At 42.6% G+C, this 16,474-nt stretch overlaps 1 protein-coding gene across 1 annotated transcript in view; it reads left to right on the forward strand.

The window, feature by feature from the left end:
- Positions 1 to 200: 200 nt before the first annotated feature.
- Positions 201 to 16,474, forward strand: part of SH3BGRL (SH3 domain binding glutamate rich protein like) — a 95,120-nt gene continuing 78,846 nt past the window's right edge. Inside the window, exon 1 of the mRNA XM_017660305.3 lies at positions 201 to 460. Coding sequence (XP_017515794.1) covers positions 416 to 460 — 45 coding nt within the window. The 5' untranslated portion in view covers positions 201 to 415. The remainder of the gene's footprint in view (positions 461 to 16,474) is intronic.

Genomic DNA, 16,474 nt, shown 5'->3' on the forward strand with positions numbered 1-16,474 from the left:
GTTAATGCGCAGAACATTTAGTCTCAGTGGGAAAAAATCCTTCATTCTAATCTAATTCAATGCTTCCTTTTTCTTTTTGTTTCTTCTCCACCTCTTCTCACGGAGCAAACAGTCAAAAAAAAAAAAAAGTTTCAAGAGATCTCGCGGTGCTATTCGAGATTCCCTATTTTTTTAAAAAAATTAGAAAAGATGCAAACGAGCTTGAGCCTTCCGGGGTTTGGAGCTGGGACTGCAGAGCTCTGAGCCCACTGAAAGCAGCCAAGGGAGGAGGCGGAGCTCTGGCGAGTTCCCCCTTTCACCTTCCCCCACCCTTTTCTTCCAATCTCCGCTGGGCCCCTAGCTCCATTCCAGCCTCAGCTGCAGCTGCTCTCTAGCCCTTTGCAGGACCCAACCAACCTCAATCGCTGTTCCCGGGATGGTGATCCGTGTGTATATTGCATCTTCTTCTGGCTCTACAGCGGTAAGGAGGATGGGGAGACCACCCTTGTTGTTTTCCTACACAGCAGTCTCCTGCTGCCCCAGAACCATTAAATTGTACAAGTTAGCCTGACACCTTCGCCTTAAGAAGACACACGCAGCTCCCACCCCACCCCCTTCTTCCCTTTCTTCCCTTTGTTACGTGATTTCATTTTTCCACGGAGTTAGTTTAGCTTGGTTTGTTCTGTGATGGTAGGGCCACATTTTTTTGAAAGAAAAAGAAAGCTACTGAGTTTTGGTAGATGGAAGAAGGTGATACAGGGATTTTAGACTTAGGAGAAGAAGTCACATAAAATAACACACTGGTGAGTTTCAGGAATGGGACATATATGCCCCGGGTAAGGAGGCGGGGAGTGGGGGGGGGGGCAGGAATGCACATACATAAAGGATGTAAAACGTGCTCTAAGTGATTGAGTGGAGGCCTACAGAGGCATTGTGATTATTTTCAGAGAGTGAGACCCCTATAATCAAATAATTATTTTGCCAGTATGTAGAAGAGGGTGTTTAACTTTAGCCTAAAAGTCTGTTAGAACTAGACAGAATGGAAGGAGTTAAAAGAGAGGTTAGGGGGGAGGGGCCTGTTTTTTTTCTTCCATATTGTCCCCTAGTTTAACTTTTTCTTTCAAAATATTTTACTTCTAACAGTACCTAACCACTTCAAATCTATTAAGAACTGGAAAGGGAACTAGCAAATGGCTTCTTGAGTGCTGAAACACTCGAGTTGCTTCTACACATTTCCCTCCCATGCATTCAAATGCCCTTAATTTAGAAAAACAAGTTTTCAGCATCAGTGGGGAGCAAAAGGATAAACTGGAGTGAAAGCTCAGTGTATATTCATGATAAATAAAAGCGTATGTTTTCACGACTCTGGAGAAATGCCAACAGCGGCAAGAGCAGATGCGTGGGTTCAGGATGTAGGATGTAGGAACCCCCTCCCTTGTCTGAGCTTCAGAGCAGCGGCTATTCCATGTTTTTGTTGTGTGTTTTTTGTTTTTGTCTATGTATGCCCTAAGAGGGTTTGGAATAGAACGGAAGGTTATGTGAGATCACAAGATCCTCGAATATTGCTTGAACTTTTGTCTTTTCTGGCCACTATGTGTTGGTGTGTTTTGACGGTTTTGAAATGGAATACTTAACTTTACATTTTTTGAGCATGTTTAGGCTGAAAAAATTAAACTTTTTATATTGCTTTTGAACTTTACTTTATGAGCTGCTTTCCTGCCTTATTATTTTACATATATATTAATTCTGAAATTTCAAAGTAATATTTGAGCTGATCATTCTCAAGTCCAATACAATAATTATAAAAGTTTAAAGACCAGCTTAATACCTTTACTTGAACCCCTAATTAGACTGAACAGATAAGGAAGTTATTTTCGTTTTGGATTGCATGCATATTAAATACTGCTATTTCTTCTTTGTATTCTTGCTATTCTACCCCATCCAACGAGAGCAGATTTAAAAAGAAACTCTTTTCAGAATTTCTATTTAAGTAAAAACAACTGTACCTGTCTTTGGGAAATTTAGGTTTCTAAAAGCCTTCAAAATGACTGCTGTCTCTTACTATGCCCATTATTAAACTTCATTGTTGAAGACTATGCAAATAGGAAATATTTATGCTATTTGAGTTTTGTTTCAATTTTTTTCTTATGAGTAACTAGAGAGTTGTCTGTTGTTGCAGTAATTATATTTCTGTGAGCCTGTTTTCAAAATTCAGCTGCATATTGCCAATATACATCCTTGTTTTATTATAATCTTGAAAGGAAAGGAGCGACACATAGCAGCAATTCACTGGAGAGTTCCGCTTTATTAGGGAAAGGTGCTGGGTTATATAGGAAGGGGCATGAATTGATTGAGGTGTCACTTCTACGGGGCTGGTGGCTGTTGGCTAGGTGCTGGGATTGGGAGGGGGGCGAGAGGTGATTGGGCTTCAGGTGGCACCGGCGGGAACTGAGGACCCCGAAGAGAAGCCGGAAGTTTGCCATCTTACTGGTGGGGACCCTTCATTCCCCCCTTTCTCCTCTATGGGTTTGTGGACGTTGCTTTCTCTCTGGCTGCTTCCTGCTGAACAGGGGTGGAGAAGGGAGTGAGGGCTTGAGGATTGGGAGGAAAGGGTTGATAGGACTCCCCGCAGTAAGGACGAGTAGATGTGGACTTCTTCAGGTTTGGAAATCAATGAAGGTTCCCTGTAACCATAGGTTGAGGACCTGTTGATTCCAATGGTGCCAAGAGGATATGGGTGTCAGGAGCCAGGCGTCTGCGGCCATTGTTTCCAGGAACAGTTTCCAGTGGAGAGAGGGGTCCATCTCAGCGTGTGGTGAGGAGGTCACCTGAGGGAGAGAGATCTTCTGTGGCCAGAAGCTGGTAGTTCTTGAGTAAAAGCTGGTTGAAAGCTTGATTAGAGATTTTTCCGACTTGGGATTTGATGAACTTTATTATACAGGGTAAGAAGAGACAGGCAAGAAGAATGATTATTATGGGGCCTGCAATGGGCCAGAGCTAGGTGAGGAGGGGGTTTGTTAGTATTGAAGAGAATGGGTTGGAATTGGAAGCAGAGTGGAGGCTGGAGGCAAGGTCGGTGAGTTTGGTAATGTTAGTTTCTACAATGCCGGAATAGCAACACTCTTCCCAGAGGAAGACGCAGGTGCCGCCCTTCTCGGCTGTAAGCAGATCTAGGGCCCGCCGGTTTTGAAGGGTGACTTTAGCTAGCGAAGTGACCTGTCTTTGGAGAGAGGCTAGAGAATCGGCAGTGGATGTCAGGGCTCCCTCAAGTTTGGCGTTGAGATCTCTAACTGCCTATAGAGAGTGACCCAAGGCTTCTCCCGAAAACCCTGCCCCAATGGCTGAGGTGATCAAAGAGCTACTGACCATGATGGGAAGGAAAGCAGCTCTTTTTGTGCGTGAGGGCAAGGGAGGCTGGAGCTCAAGAAATTCTGCCATGCTGTAAAGTGTTAACTGTGGGATTAGGGTGACGAGAATGCAGGGTGTATTGGAGTTGAGAGGCAGTGAGTTGAAAAGACTGCCATTACACCAAAAGAGGGGTGAAGATAGAGAGGCAGTGAAGTGCACTGGAGGGGGGTGGAGTTGGGCCTACACAGTGGTGGATGGTGAGATTATCTGCGTATTCTGGTTCCCATAGGGGTATGTCTGCCAGGGGGCAGAGGGGTTGTCCTTCTGCATGGAAGGAGTAGTTGGAAATATTGAGGGGCACGGCGGCCAGTAGTGGGCGCTGTAGTGATGCACACAAGAAACAATTGGCTGTGTTAAGGGTGTGGTTGAGAAAGATTGTGGTGTCCTGAATGAGCTGTAATGAAGAGTAGGAGAAATGGGAAGAGGGGTGGGGATAAGAAGATGAAGAGGCGCCGTCAAGAGTTTGGATAATGACTTTTTCAGAATGTCTGATATCTGATGCAACTTGAGAGATCTGGGAATGAGAGGGAACATACTTTCGAGAGATATGAAGGGTACCGTGGGGGGTCGAGGACCCCCCGTAGTAAACTGAGGCTGTGACTCTGGCAGCCCATCGAGAGTCCCAGGGATCTGGGACTGATAAGGAGAATGAGCCGTTGGGATATTTCATGAAACGGTTGGAGGAGTAATACTGTGGGTACTGAAAGTTACCCATGTAGTGAATGGCACAAGACTAGTAGGGACATCTCCTGTAGGTGTCTGGCCATCACCTGCAATAGGCTTGTTTTTGGTCATAGAGGAAGCAGAGGTAGGGAGAATAAGGGTAGCTGCTAGTGAACACTTCGGTAGAGGGAGGAAAGTGGAGGTATAAAGGCTCAGAGCAGGTTTTCAGAGGGCAGTCTGGTGTGGCAATGAGGGCAGTAACTTTTCTTTGATGCTGTGTGTAAGTCTCTCTGACTTTGAATCGCCATACAAAGGAGGCTGGGGTGGCGGGGAAGATAATAGGAATGAGGGAAAAAAGCGAGACAGCAGTAAAGGAGGAAAAAGTCATGATTCGGGTATGGATGGCAAAGGGGGTGAACGGGATTTTGGAGGAAAGAGGAGAGTAAGGTCAGGAGTCTGGAGGGAGGGAGAGTCTGTAAACTTTTGTAGGTTAAGAGATCTTTTAGGTGATGTGGGGACAGAATGGTAAGGGGCGCCCTGAGTGTCAGTTTATGAGCTTCCTTCTGCAAGAGCTGTCTAGCGGCTAATGCTCGTAGGCAGGGGGCCATATCTGAACTGTGGGGTCTAATTGCTTGGAGAGATAAGCTACTGGGGCAAAGGATGGGCCATAATATTGGCTTAGGACTCCTAGAGCTTGACTGGACCTCTCATGAATGTATAATGAAAAGGGCTTTGACAAATCAGGAAGATGGAGAGCTGGGGCTTCCACAAGGGCCCGATGGAGCTTAATGAAGGAGTGTCGGGGTGAAGAGGATAATGGTTCTTCAGGGGGGCCCTTGCTGAGGTCGTATAGGGGTCTTGCTAACAGGGGCCAGGGAGAAGTTAGGGATCTATGCTCTAAAATATCTAGCTAGGCTTAGAAAGGAAAGGATTTCTGTTTTGGTTTTGGGAATGGGCAGGTCAGAGAGGAGCTATTTTCTGTCTAAGGTAATGAACTTTCTTTGTTGAGATAGAAGGAATCTGAGGTAAGTGACAGAAGGGGAAGAGATTTGAGCTTTGATGGGGGATACTCGGTAAATTCTGGAAGCTAGAAGGTTAAGTAGGGAGGCAGTGTCAAGTTGAGACTGTTCCCACGAGAGACTGCAGAGTAGAAGATTGTCTATGTATTGTAATAAGGTGGACTTGGAGTGATCATGATGAAACTGTTTGAGGTCCTGAGTTAGGACCTGTCCGTCCAGGTGAAGATGAAAAAATCTTGGGAGCAGTGGTCTAGAGGGAGAGAAAAATGGGTCCTTGAGATCCAGAACTGAGAAGTGGGATGCTGAGGCAGGGATCTGCGTTAAAAGGCTGTATGGATTTGGAACTAAGGGTTGGATAGGGACAACGGCCATGTTGATGAGGTGAAGGTCTTGGACAAGGCGGAAAGATCTATTGGTTTTTTTAACAGCTAATATGGGGGTATTAAATGGGGAGTGAGTGGGTCTGAGGTAATTTATGTTTAAGAGATCTTGAATGATGGGTTGGAGGCCTATGAGGGCTGAAGTAGTTAGGGGGTATTGGGCCTGACAGATATACTGAGAGGGGTCATGTAATTTGATAGAGGCAGGGGGTCATAGGGCCATGGAGGGGCTTGTAATGTCCCAAATTTTGGGATTTACAGGGTGTATGAGGGCGGAACCAGAGCTTTCATTGGGTAGAGGGGGGTTGTCGGCTATGAGGGACATCAGAAAGGGAGTTCTGGGGGCTGTGGGAGTGGATATAGTTATGGAAACGTGGAGTAGGGAAAGGTTGTCTCGTCCTAGTAAAGGGATGGGACACTGAGGCATAGCTAGGAAGGAGTGGGAGAAAGGTATGGGACTGTCTAGGATTGTGCATAAAAGGGGGGGGTTTAATGGGAAAATCTGTTTACCTCCTACCCCGACTATAGGAGTAATGGCTGGCGTGGTAGGGCCCCGGTATTCTCACAAGACTGAGAAGGTGGCTCCTGTATCTAGGAGGAAGGAGATGGGGTGACTGTCTACTGTTAGAGTAACCCTGGGCTCCTGTTTGGTGATGGAAATGGTCGGGCGAGAAGCCCCCGGGCCCCATCAATCTTCTTCTGCCAGCGCCACTACGGCGGGCTTAGGATGGGGGTTGTTCGTCCAGCCTCCCCTTAGGGTGGTTGGGCAATCAGACCCCCAGTGGCCCTTTTTGTGGCATCTGGGGCATGGGGTGGTAGGAGATCTGGGGGAGGGGCACGCCCTTGACCAATGTCCCTCTTTTCTGCACTTGAAACAAGCTCTTGGGGGGGCTTGTTTGTAGAGGGGCGCCCAGGTTGTGGTTTTATCAGCTGGGCCAACATCTTAAAATTGGCCTGATCAGCCTTTTGTTTACATCATTCTTTCTCCTCCTCCCGCTTATGGAAGACTTTAAAGGCCACTGTTAGGATCTCAGTCTGTGGGGTAGCGGGGCTCTGTTCTAACTTTTTGAGTTTAGCTTTAATGTCGGGGTAGCTTTGAGCTAGGAAGTATGTCATAAGGACATGTCTTCCTTCAGTTGTTTCTGGGTCCAGGCTGGTATACTGTAATAGGGCTGGAGTGAGTCTGTCTAAGAACTTGGAGGGGATTTCGTCTCTCTTTTGAATTATGTCTTGGAGCTTTTGAAAATTGACTACTTTACGAGCTGCCTTTTTCAGACCTGCTATTAGGCAGGAGACAAAAATATCTCAAGAGCAGAGACCTATGGCGGTGTTATAAGCCCAGTGTGGGTCTTGTTCGGGGACAGCAGTGGGGCCAGGGGGATAGGTGGGGTCAGTCCTGTGGGTTTCGGTAGCGTGCATTTGGGCGAAGTCCCAAACTCGTCTACGCTCTTCAGGGAGGCGAGTATTGGCCAGGAGCATGAAAATGTTATGATGCGTGAGGCTGTAAGACTGGAGGGTCCATTGAAACTCCCTGATGTATGTCATGGGATCAGTGGAAAAGGAACTTAGGCGTTTCTCTAGTTGGGCTAAATCTCCTAAGGAGAAAGGGATGTGAACGCGCTCGATGCCTTCGGATCTTGCTACCTCCTGGAGGGGGGCGATAATTTTGGGAGGCTCTTGGGACGGAGTCTGAGAGGGACTGAAGGGTTCTGGCTCAGTCTGTGGGGGAGTGACGCGGTCTAGCCGTGCCTAGTCGAGCAGGTCCTGAAGTGCAGAAGGGGGGCATAGAAAATAAAGATAGAATCAGACCCACATGTCACTAGCTAGCAGCCCAGCTGCTTGCCTCTGCTGCTCTAGTTGGGCTTGAATTCATGACTCTGAGGTTAACAGTCCCATGCTCTACTAACTGAGCTACAGCAGGGCTCCAGTTAATTGCTTATGGAATACGAATGTTCTTTGTTCTGCATTCCTGCTACATCGGCAAGTGGGGGAAGGGCATACTTAAAAGCAGGGGCGGTGTTTCTACACATCTTCAAGGTCTCCCTATTTTCAGAGTGAGGAGTCTTGGCAAGATATGTTTTTGTGGGCAGATAACTTCTAAGGACTGCACATGTTTTTGTGGGCAGATAACTTCTAAGGACTGCACTGGTTGTTCTCTAGCTTGTGCTTTCCCATGCTGCGTTCAGACATGGGGGAAGGTGCTTTCCCATTCTCCCTACAAACATGTGAGAAGACAAAGGTGGTCCCTAACAGGGGAGAAATAGGTGATGAGGGCAAAGACGGAGGAGGCCCCTGGGACCTAGTTAAAGGGGGGGCTGAAAGGCTCAGGCTTAATCTGTGGGGGACGAAGGCGGAGGAGGTGAGATGGGGGAGGAGATGGTGGGGGAGGAAGGGAGAAGGGCTGTTGTAGGAGAAGAAGGGGAAGGGAGTGAATGGGAGGCTTCTGCGGGGGCGGCGCCTTGCAGGCTAGGAGAACTTGGGAGGGGGCAGGGGGAGGAGGAGGCGGAAAGCTTCGATATAGGGAATCTCCTTCCATTTTTTCAGGTGCTGGCAGTAGTTAAAAAGATCGTAAGTGATGTTAGGATCAAGAGTTCCCCCTGCGGGCCATTGGTTGTTATTGTCTAGGGGGTATGTCAGCCAATCTTGGGAGCAATATTTACGGAGGAGTTTTGGTTTTATATCAGGCATCAGGGAGAGGGTATCCAGATGCTTAAGCAGGCATTCAAGAGGTGAACTTTCAGGGAGGGATGAGGAGGCTCCCATGGCTAAAGGACAGAGAAGGAGACAAACAGGGGAAGACGAACGGAGATCCTCAGACTGGAAGCAGACCACAAGGAGACAAAGGGCGTCCCCGATGATCCTTGGTGGTCTGCGGAAACTCGTATACAAGTCGGAATTTCTTGGGAAGTGTGGGTCGTCACCCAGACTTCCCTAAGAAGGCAGAGTGCCGGAGTCACGAGGTACCTAGCGCTAGGCGTTTTCAGCGGACAGAGCAGAAGGAGGAGGGGGGAAAAGGGAGTGAGCGTTCTCATCCACAAAGGATTCACCTTGTTTATGGCTGTTGGAGGGGGGGGCCTGAGAGTCTGCCGCAGCCGTGAAGGCCTGAGGCAGGGATTTATGACTGTCGGAGGAGGGGCCTGAGGGTCCGCTGCAGCTGTAAAGACCTGAGGCGGGGATTTATGGCTGTTGGAGGAGGGGCCTGAGGGTCCGCCGCAGCCGTGAAGGCCTGAGGCGGGGAGAGTTCCCTCCTCATCCCCGAGCGTCAGGGCCTTGCCGGACGATCACGGTCAATGGCACTGCGATAGCTCGGAGAAGAGTGGCTCACCCCGGGGACATTTTGCTTAAAAACTTTCAGCACTGATGGAAGGGATGGTGAATGCGTTTATGACTGTTGGAGGAGGGGCCTGGGTGTCCGCCGCAGCCGTGAAGGCCTGAGGCGGGGAGCGTTCCCTCCTCATCTCCGAGTGTCAGTGCCTTGCCGGACGATCACGGTCAATGGCATTGCGATAGCTCGGAGAAGAGTGGCCCACTCCGGGGGGAAAACTTACCTAAAGGCCAGAGAGGAGCGGTGAGTGTGATGAGCCAGCGCCGGATAAAGAGTACGAGGGCAAGCTGCTGCTGGTGTCGGGGGGAAGATGGGGCCCAGTTGGTGTGTCCCGTCTCCCGGGTTTCGGCACCAATGAAAGGAAAGGAGCAACACATATCAGCAATTCACCGGAGAGTTCTGCTTTATTAGGGAAAGGTGCTGGGTTATATAGGAAGGGGCATGAATTGATTGAGGTGTCACTTCTACGGGGCTGGTGGCTGTTGGCTAGGTGCTGGGATTGGCAGGGGGGCGAGAGGTGATTGGGCTTCAGGTGGCACCGGTGGGAACTGAGGACCCCCGAAGAGAAGCCGGAAGTTTGCCATCTTACTGGTGGGGTTCCTTCAAATCTTACAGTACTTTTAAATAATACTTAAATAGTATAAAGCAAGGGCTCCTTTAGAACATAATGGGAGCTCTTCAGTTTGCAGTATGAAGGTTTGTCCTTTAAGATTGCTTTTTAACACAGTTTAGAAATTTTGGGGCACACATCCTAATGGGAACCTAACAGTTACAGTAAGATACTCCTATAAGCCACTTAGTGTAATTCTCTGAACATTTAAAAGAAAGCTTTAGGTTTTGGATAGGTAATGTGTATTTTCTGACTCTTCTTAATGGTTGTCATAAAAATAACCAATATTAGATCTGTTTTATCAGGCCAAGAGGATATATTATAATTTCAAGAAAATATTAACTTATTCTGTCCTAATCTCAAGACTCTCTTTTTCATAAGAGCACAATTAAAAGAAATTTCAGATTTATATTCAACTCTGCCCCAGTACAGAGGAGTAACACTTGGCTCTCAAAACTTTAGAAATGAGAACAAGTATGTTGGTTTTTATACTGGATTTCTTGCTAGTTAGTAATCATAATGATGATAGCTATTAGGAACACTTAAGTGTGTCAGGTGCCATCATTTTTTATCTAAAATTTCTAGTCCTGTGAATTATGTACTATGATTATCTCTATTTTGATGATAAGGAAATTAAGGTTCAGAGAGGTTAAACAGTTTTCTCAAGGTCACACAATTAATAAGCCACAGAACTTGAATCCAACAAATGTTTGAATCAAAAAGTCCTGTGTTTAACCACCAAGAAATGTATCTTCCCAGTGGCAGCACGACAGCTAGGAAGTGTGAGGGGATAAATGTGAACCTGTGGTAAGAGGTACAGAAAGGAATAAGTCCTGTTGATGGAGGAATTTTCTGGGCACAGCTTACAGGGGGACACAGAAAAATGAGAAGTTACTGTGGAGGAAGGCTACTATGTCTAAAGGTGAATGTCTGTAATGGGGTAAATGACTGTTTAGTCCAGGCCAGGGAAATAGAGAAGACATGCACATTTAGAACTGGTCTTTTTTAGGTCAGGGTCTAGAAATTAGTCTTTTTTAACTACTGTGTCTTTTTATGGAAACTATTTAGCAGGAATGCAACTCCCAAGTTGTCTGTCTATAGGAAATTATTTCTGCTTGTTTAAAACTCTTCATGTATGTCTTGACCCGCTGTAACACAGTAAGATACATAATGGGTTTTTTTTCAAAATTTTAATGCCCTTAAAATTTATATTTAACGATAAAGGAATAGTAAACATCAAACCTGTATAACTTAATGACTTTCAAGGACTTCTAACAAAAGTCAATCCTTGGTGTTTTATCAGAATTGCTAGAGTGATGATAGTTTGGAGAATTTTAACTGCCTTGGGAGTTTTCTTTACATACTTTTTTCTCGCAGATACACCATAATTTCTATTTCACAGCCTCTGTGCATTCTAGGTTGCCTAGTGTAGAAGGTTTCAGATTGTGGTAGAAAGATGGTTTCTGTGGGTTTTGCTTATGAAATGACTTTTATAGAAATATCTATTTATGACTGCTAAAACATGAACTAGTTATAGCTTGTATTGTCCATATAGTAAATTGAATTTATGTAATTTTCCTCTATGGCTGTATTCAGTGCAAAAGTTATAAAAACAAGTAAGTAAAACAAACACTTGTAATTGCCAAAGTGTGAGTCACTAGTCACAGTATTTATTTTATTTGGATAGTATTGATATAGAACAAGTCACTCTTCTTCAGTGATATGATTCTCAAGTAATTGCTTCTTAGGTGACAGTATTTTGCTGCTATGGCTCTGTATTTATAAAATGAACATGGGTTTGATGTATGCTATTGTCTTAGCTGCCAAAATTTGTTTGAATGCTGTTTCAAGGTATTCATAAACTACTTAGACAAGCAAAATCAGAAATTGGTCATCAAATGACTGGACATGCTATTTAGATGCCCTGAAAAGTGGAGAATGGCAGCTTTCACATGGCAAATGTGGAAACTCAAGCTCAGTGCCTTCAACTTGGAACTGTACATTTGATGACTGATTTCCTAAATTTCACAGCAACAATGGTAAAACCTTTGGAATGATTTGATTTAATTTAAAGAGGCTTGGGAAGCACAGTTATTAATGATGATAATTCTTGGGTATTTTGAAAGTCAAATGATTGTAGTAAGACAGGGACCATGGGCTTAGACAGAATAGGTGAGGGCCTCTGGAAAAAACAAATCAAGATAATCCATTGTGGGATTTGCTTTGGCCTGCTGGGGTCACAGTTTATTTTTCTGACTTTACCAAGGTGCTGCTTTTCTTCCTCCAGCCCTAATCAAGTGATTTGCCACCTGGGCAATTTAACAAGCAAGCCCAAAACAAACAGGAAGGATTGCATCTTGAAAATAAGGTTGCATTTTAAAACCCAATTAGTTAAAAAGTAAGTTTAACATACTCTTTAACAAACAGACAATAACACAGCCCACCTTGGGAGCAAAGCAGGAAGTCTTGAGTGATATGCTCCCAGACCAGGAAGCTTCTATCCTGGGAGGAAATCAGAGCAGTAAATTTCTTGTAAATAACCAGGAAGGCTAATAAGAAACTTAATGTCTCTTCAAAGATCAATATTTTGGGACCACTTAGCAGGTGTACATCCCTAGCCCTTTGTCTCTCAACCTCCTATAAATCTCCTAGACAATGCACCACCAGGGGCTCTTGTCCCCTCCTGGCCTAAGCCAGGAGCTCTGTCCTTTCATTTTATCTCTAAATAAAAGCCTCTCACTTGCTCTCCTACCTTGAGTGACTGTAATGTTCATTCTTCGACTCTGCAAACAAGAACCCTGGCATCAGTAGGAAGAAGGTACTACAGAAATTTAGTAAAAGATTCATAATCTGATAGGAGAGAAGGATAAAATGGACTAACCTCCAGCTCAAAGACTAGTTACTCTATTGAGAAAGGAATTCGATCAGTAAACTTTAGGACCAATCGTCCCCCTGGGTTGTCCTGGAAAAAAAAGGTAATTTTTAGAAGCCCTAGGTACAATCAGGTCAAATGTTCTAATCTTTTGTAGTTAGTCTCTAAATTATTTTCTAAAATATATACTGTGCAATCAAACATATATCTATCAAACAAATACGTATCTCCAATCTTTTATGGAGTACTTTTTGCTTTAATTGAATTATCAAGGGTGACTTGTATTTAATTTCTTACTGATAAAGTTAAATAGATTGAGAATCTGTTGTTTACTCTCTGACCATCTGTTGGCTTTCAGTTCTACTTTGCAGCCCATCAGGGGGCCTTTTAAACCCAGTACTTAATTACTTCCTCCAATCTGGACCAGGATTAAACAAACATACTTTTTTTTTTTGAGAGGGCATCTCTCATATTTATTGATCAAATTGTTGTTAACAACAATAAAATTCTGTATAGGGGACAATCATAAATCAACCCCAAGCCTAATTCTCAACAGTCTCCAAACTTCTGAAGCATAACAAACAAGTTCTTACATGGTGAACAAATTCTTACATAGTGAATAAGTTCTTACATGGTGAACAGTGCAAGGGCAGTCATCACAGAAACTTTCGGTTTTGATCATGCATTATGAACTATAAACAATCAGGTCAAATATGAATATTCTAAACAAACATACTTTTATAGAGAAGAGGCAGTTCATTTAAGATGACTGTTCTTATTAATATGAGAGACAAAGATAACTTTTTACACATGGACAGTAGAGAAGGACTCTAAGCAAAAGAATTATTTTCTAGACTGGCCCCCCATAGTTTGGCTTTATTAGTTTGTTTGAAGTGTTGCAGACTGCCAGAACAGCAGGCAAACATTAAATACAAGTTTAAAAGTGTCATGACTTGGTGGTTACCATGGGGGAGGAGTTGAGGGTAGGTGGGTGGGAAGTATCTTTGTGTGGCTATAGACCAACATGATTAAAAATTGGCTTTTTATGATTCTGTAAGTCCTCTAAATTCAAGAGGGCAATAGTGCTGTGACTTGTAAACTCTGGTTCTGGATTTCTAGTCTTTGAGTTCTGTCCCTCTGGCTTAGTGATTTCTGTAAATGAGACCCTATCGCAGAGTTGGAGTAGAGCCAAACATTTTTACTTAGGGGATTTCTGTTTGTGAGTCAAGACAAATAGAACCTCATCTTTTAAACACCACAGAATATTCATCTCAGTTAACAGTTACAACATGAGAAAATTTTGTCTGTTTCACCACCACCACCACTAAGCCAATTGCATCATCAGAAGTGCTGCATATTTCTCAATGTTTAAATTGTAACAGTAAATATATATTTAATAGTGGCTGTATGATATAAGCCATTCTATCCAGTGTGATATTTCAAAGTTGACTTAGAATGAAAATGAACACAGACAATTACTTAATATATTAGAAATACAATAAATCATCTTACACTAATTTCTCATGCAAGTAATTTATCAGCTTTAGTTGGTGACAATAAGAGTTATCATATATTGAACACTTAAAATGCAGTAAGAACCATACGTGTGTTTTATTGTTTAATTCTTGTTACAACTCAATGAAGTCAATATTTTACTATGCCCATTTTTGAGAAGAGGAAACAGGCTCACAGAACTAGCAGTTCTAGAGACTTTGCAGGTCATTCTTCCTAGATTTGTCTGATTCTGGAATCTATGATCTTAACCCCTGTGCTGTTCTGCCTACTGATTGATATTTATGAATTACCTTCTGTGAATGTGGCTCTGAAACTAACTTAAAAGCCATTGCAAAATTGGTTTTTGATGAACTGGGAAAATAAAGAAAAGTACTTCTTAATTAATTGGTCCATAGCAGTACCAAGAATAATTCTAGTGGGTTGCTACATCATGTAGAGAATTTAGAATTCATCAGAGCAGAAAACTGAGGTCATAATAGCTCAATATATACTATTAGAATGCAGAACATGTACTTTTATACCAATATTAGATAATTACCTGTGTAAGGCCATCTAACTAAAAGTAGGTGATGCAAATTTTTTTCAGAAGGGATTTTGAGCTTTTAGCTAGAGCACGTAGCTTTAGTATGAGGTATGCATTCTGAATGCTGCCTGTGTGGTTTCAGTAACAAAACCATTCTTTGCTTCTCATCACCTTCACAGGTGGAATATAAATGACATAAAATGAAGAGTATCATGGAAAAAAGCTTCTACCAGTATTGTTTTACAACTCCATTAATAAAAATTGTAGAATTTGAAATCACACTTAAAGAAATTTAAACATAATTGGTCTGTTGCATCAACTAAATATTTTGAATTCAAAAGAGACAGTGGTTGGAATGAAACTTTTTCAGTGAATTTCTACTTAACAAATTTAGGAATAAAGGTCTTTAACTTAAATCTTCTGAGCAATGTTGAAAGGACAACCAGAGATGGTGGTGGTTATATAGACAGTTGGTCAGGTGACAAGACAAACACCTGGTGAGTTTCAAAGGAAATATGTAGGAAGTGTGACAAGATCCAGAATAAGTCCTCTTCTATACCAGACTCCAAATTTATGTGACTTTTAAAAAGAAGTTGTTAAAAGGCAAGTACAAAAATAATATGAGGAAAATGTGACTAAACATTTGCTTTGTCCATTTGCATTAGGACTTATGATCAATCTTGAAGTTGAAATTGAAGAGTGATTTTTGTTTGGGATATATTTGTATCCCCTTACAAATGTATGGTTATAATCAGGCTCTGCATGGGGGCTTAAGACAGGAATGTGTATACATACACACACACACACACACACACACACACACATGCACACACACACTATATACCTCAGTTAGCATTTAGTTTGACTCTACCAAAAGGTTGACATTAAGAACTACAACCACACATCCCAGGGGCACAAATGTACAGGACTCCTGGGGAGAAGTCCTGCCAGCCACATGGCATATGATTACTTTAAAAAGTCAGTGACTCTAGATTTCATGAAAAGTGATGTAGCATATGACACTTTAAAGCAGAAAGCATCTAATACAATCTTACCTAAATAATTTATCTAGATGCCCATATGGATTTACTATAAATCAGTATCTAACAACCTTTGAATAGCAGTTATTTACAGATGTGAATTTTATTTTTTACTGCATAATGTGATTAGATAGAGAAGAATTAGAATTGTACTTTCAGGTTAATGTATAAAACTAGGGAAACAGTGCATAAATATTTTACTGCTTGGAATATATAGAAAATGAAAAGGGGCTATTGGTATAACAATTAAATGCCATATTGTGCAACAGCTCATGTTAAGAGATTTTGGGGAAAGATAAAAGAAAAGTCTGGATCCCTGGGTTGTCAAAACATGGATTGCTCCAACAAATAATTATGAGGCAAAGTAGTTAGAGTATTTCCCAATCAATGAGATAATTATGATCTTATTCCAGACCCACACTTGCAAAAAGGACCACCACTTGATGTCCTTAAAAGATTTCTTGAAAATATTTGAAGTTGGAATGATGGGCATTAATCACCATGTCTATTTTGTTTTGGTAAAACTGTATAAAAATTTCCATTTCATATGATTAGTGGTGAACCCTTATTTTATGTAAAAGCATAAGATATTAAAGACAGATGGTATATTGTATATAATAATATTAAATTATTTAAGCATTTTCTCAAGCTATAGAGATTGTCTCTACCACAGTAATTGTTTTAAGTCATGTAAGGTAGGTTTCTGTACATGAAAGAACAGATTTTGAGGCCAAGTCGTTGTTTTTTTTACACTCTGTGTCCTAACTTTCTTCCCCTCATATGGATGGGCCTATTAACATTCAAGATACTTTGTAGAGCTCTACTTTAAAATAGTAGTATTTCAAAATTCAACAATGATATCAGCAACATATCTACATTCTCCACCAGTCCATAAACTTCTTACTACCCTGAATATGCTTTCTTTCTAAATAAAGAGAATATAGCATATTTCTAAATAAATATTTGTTAATGCATGAATGGTTGGCATGTTTAAATTCAAATCAAGTGAATTGACTTCAAATGGAGGTATGCAACTGCCTGGTGGGAAATGCATAGTGGAAAAAATAGTGGCTGGAAATTAGATTAAGTGAGTCATTCACAAATAGGTGCTTGAAATCATAGGAAAGAATAAGCTCATAG

This window comes from Manis javanica, chromosome X (genome assembly GCF_040802235.1).
Source record: "Manis javanica isolate MJ-LG chromosome X, MJ_LKY, whole genome shotgun sequence".
Classification (NCBI taxonomy): Eukaryota; Metazoa; Chordata; class Mammalia; order Pholidota; family Manidae; genus Manis; species Manis javanica.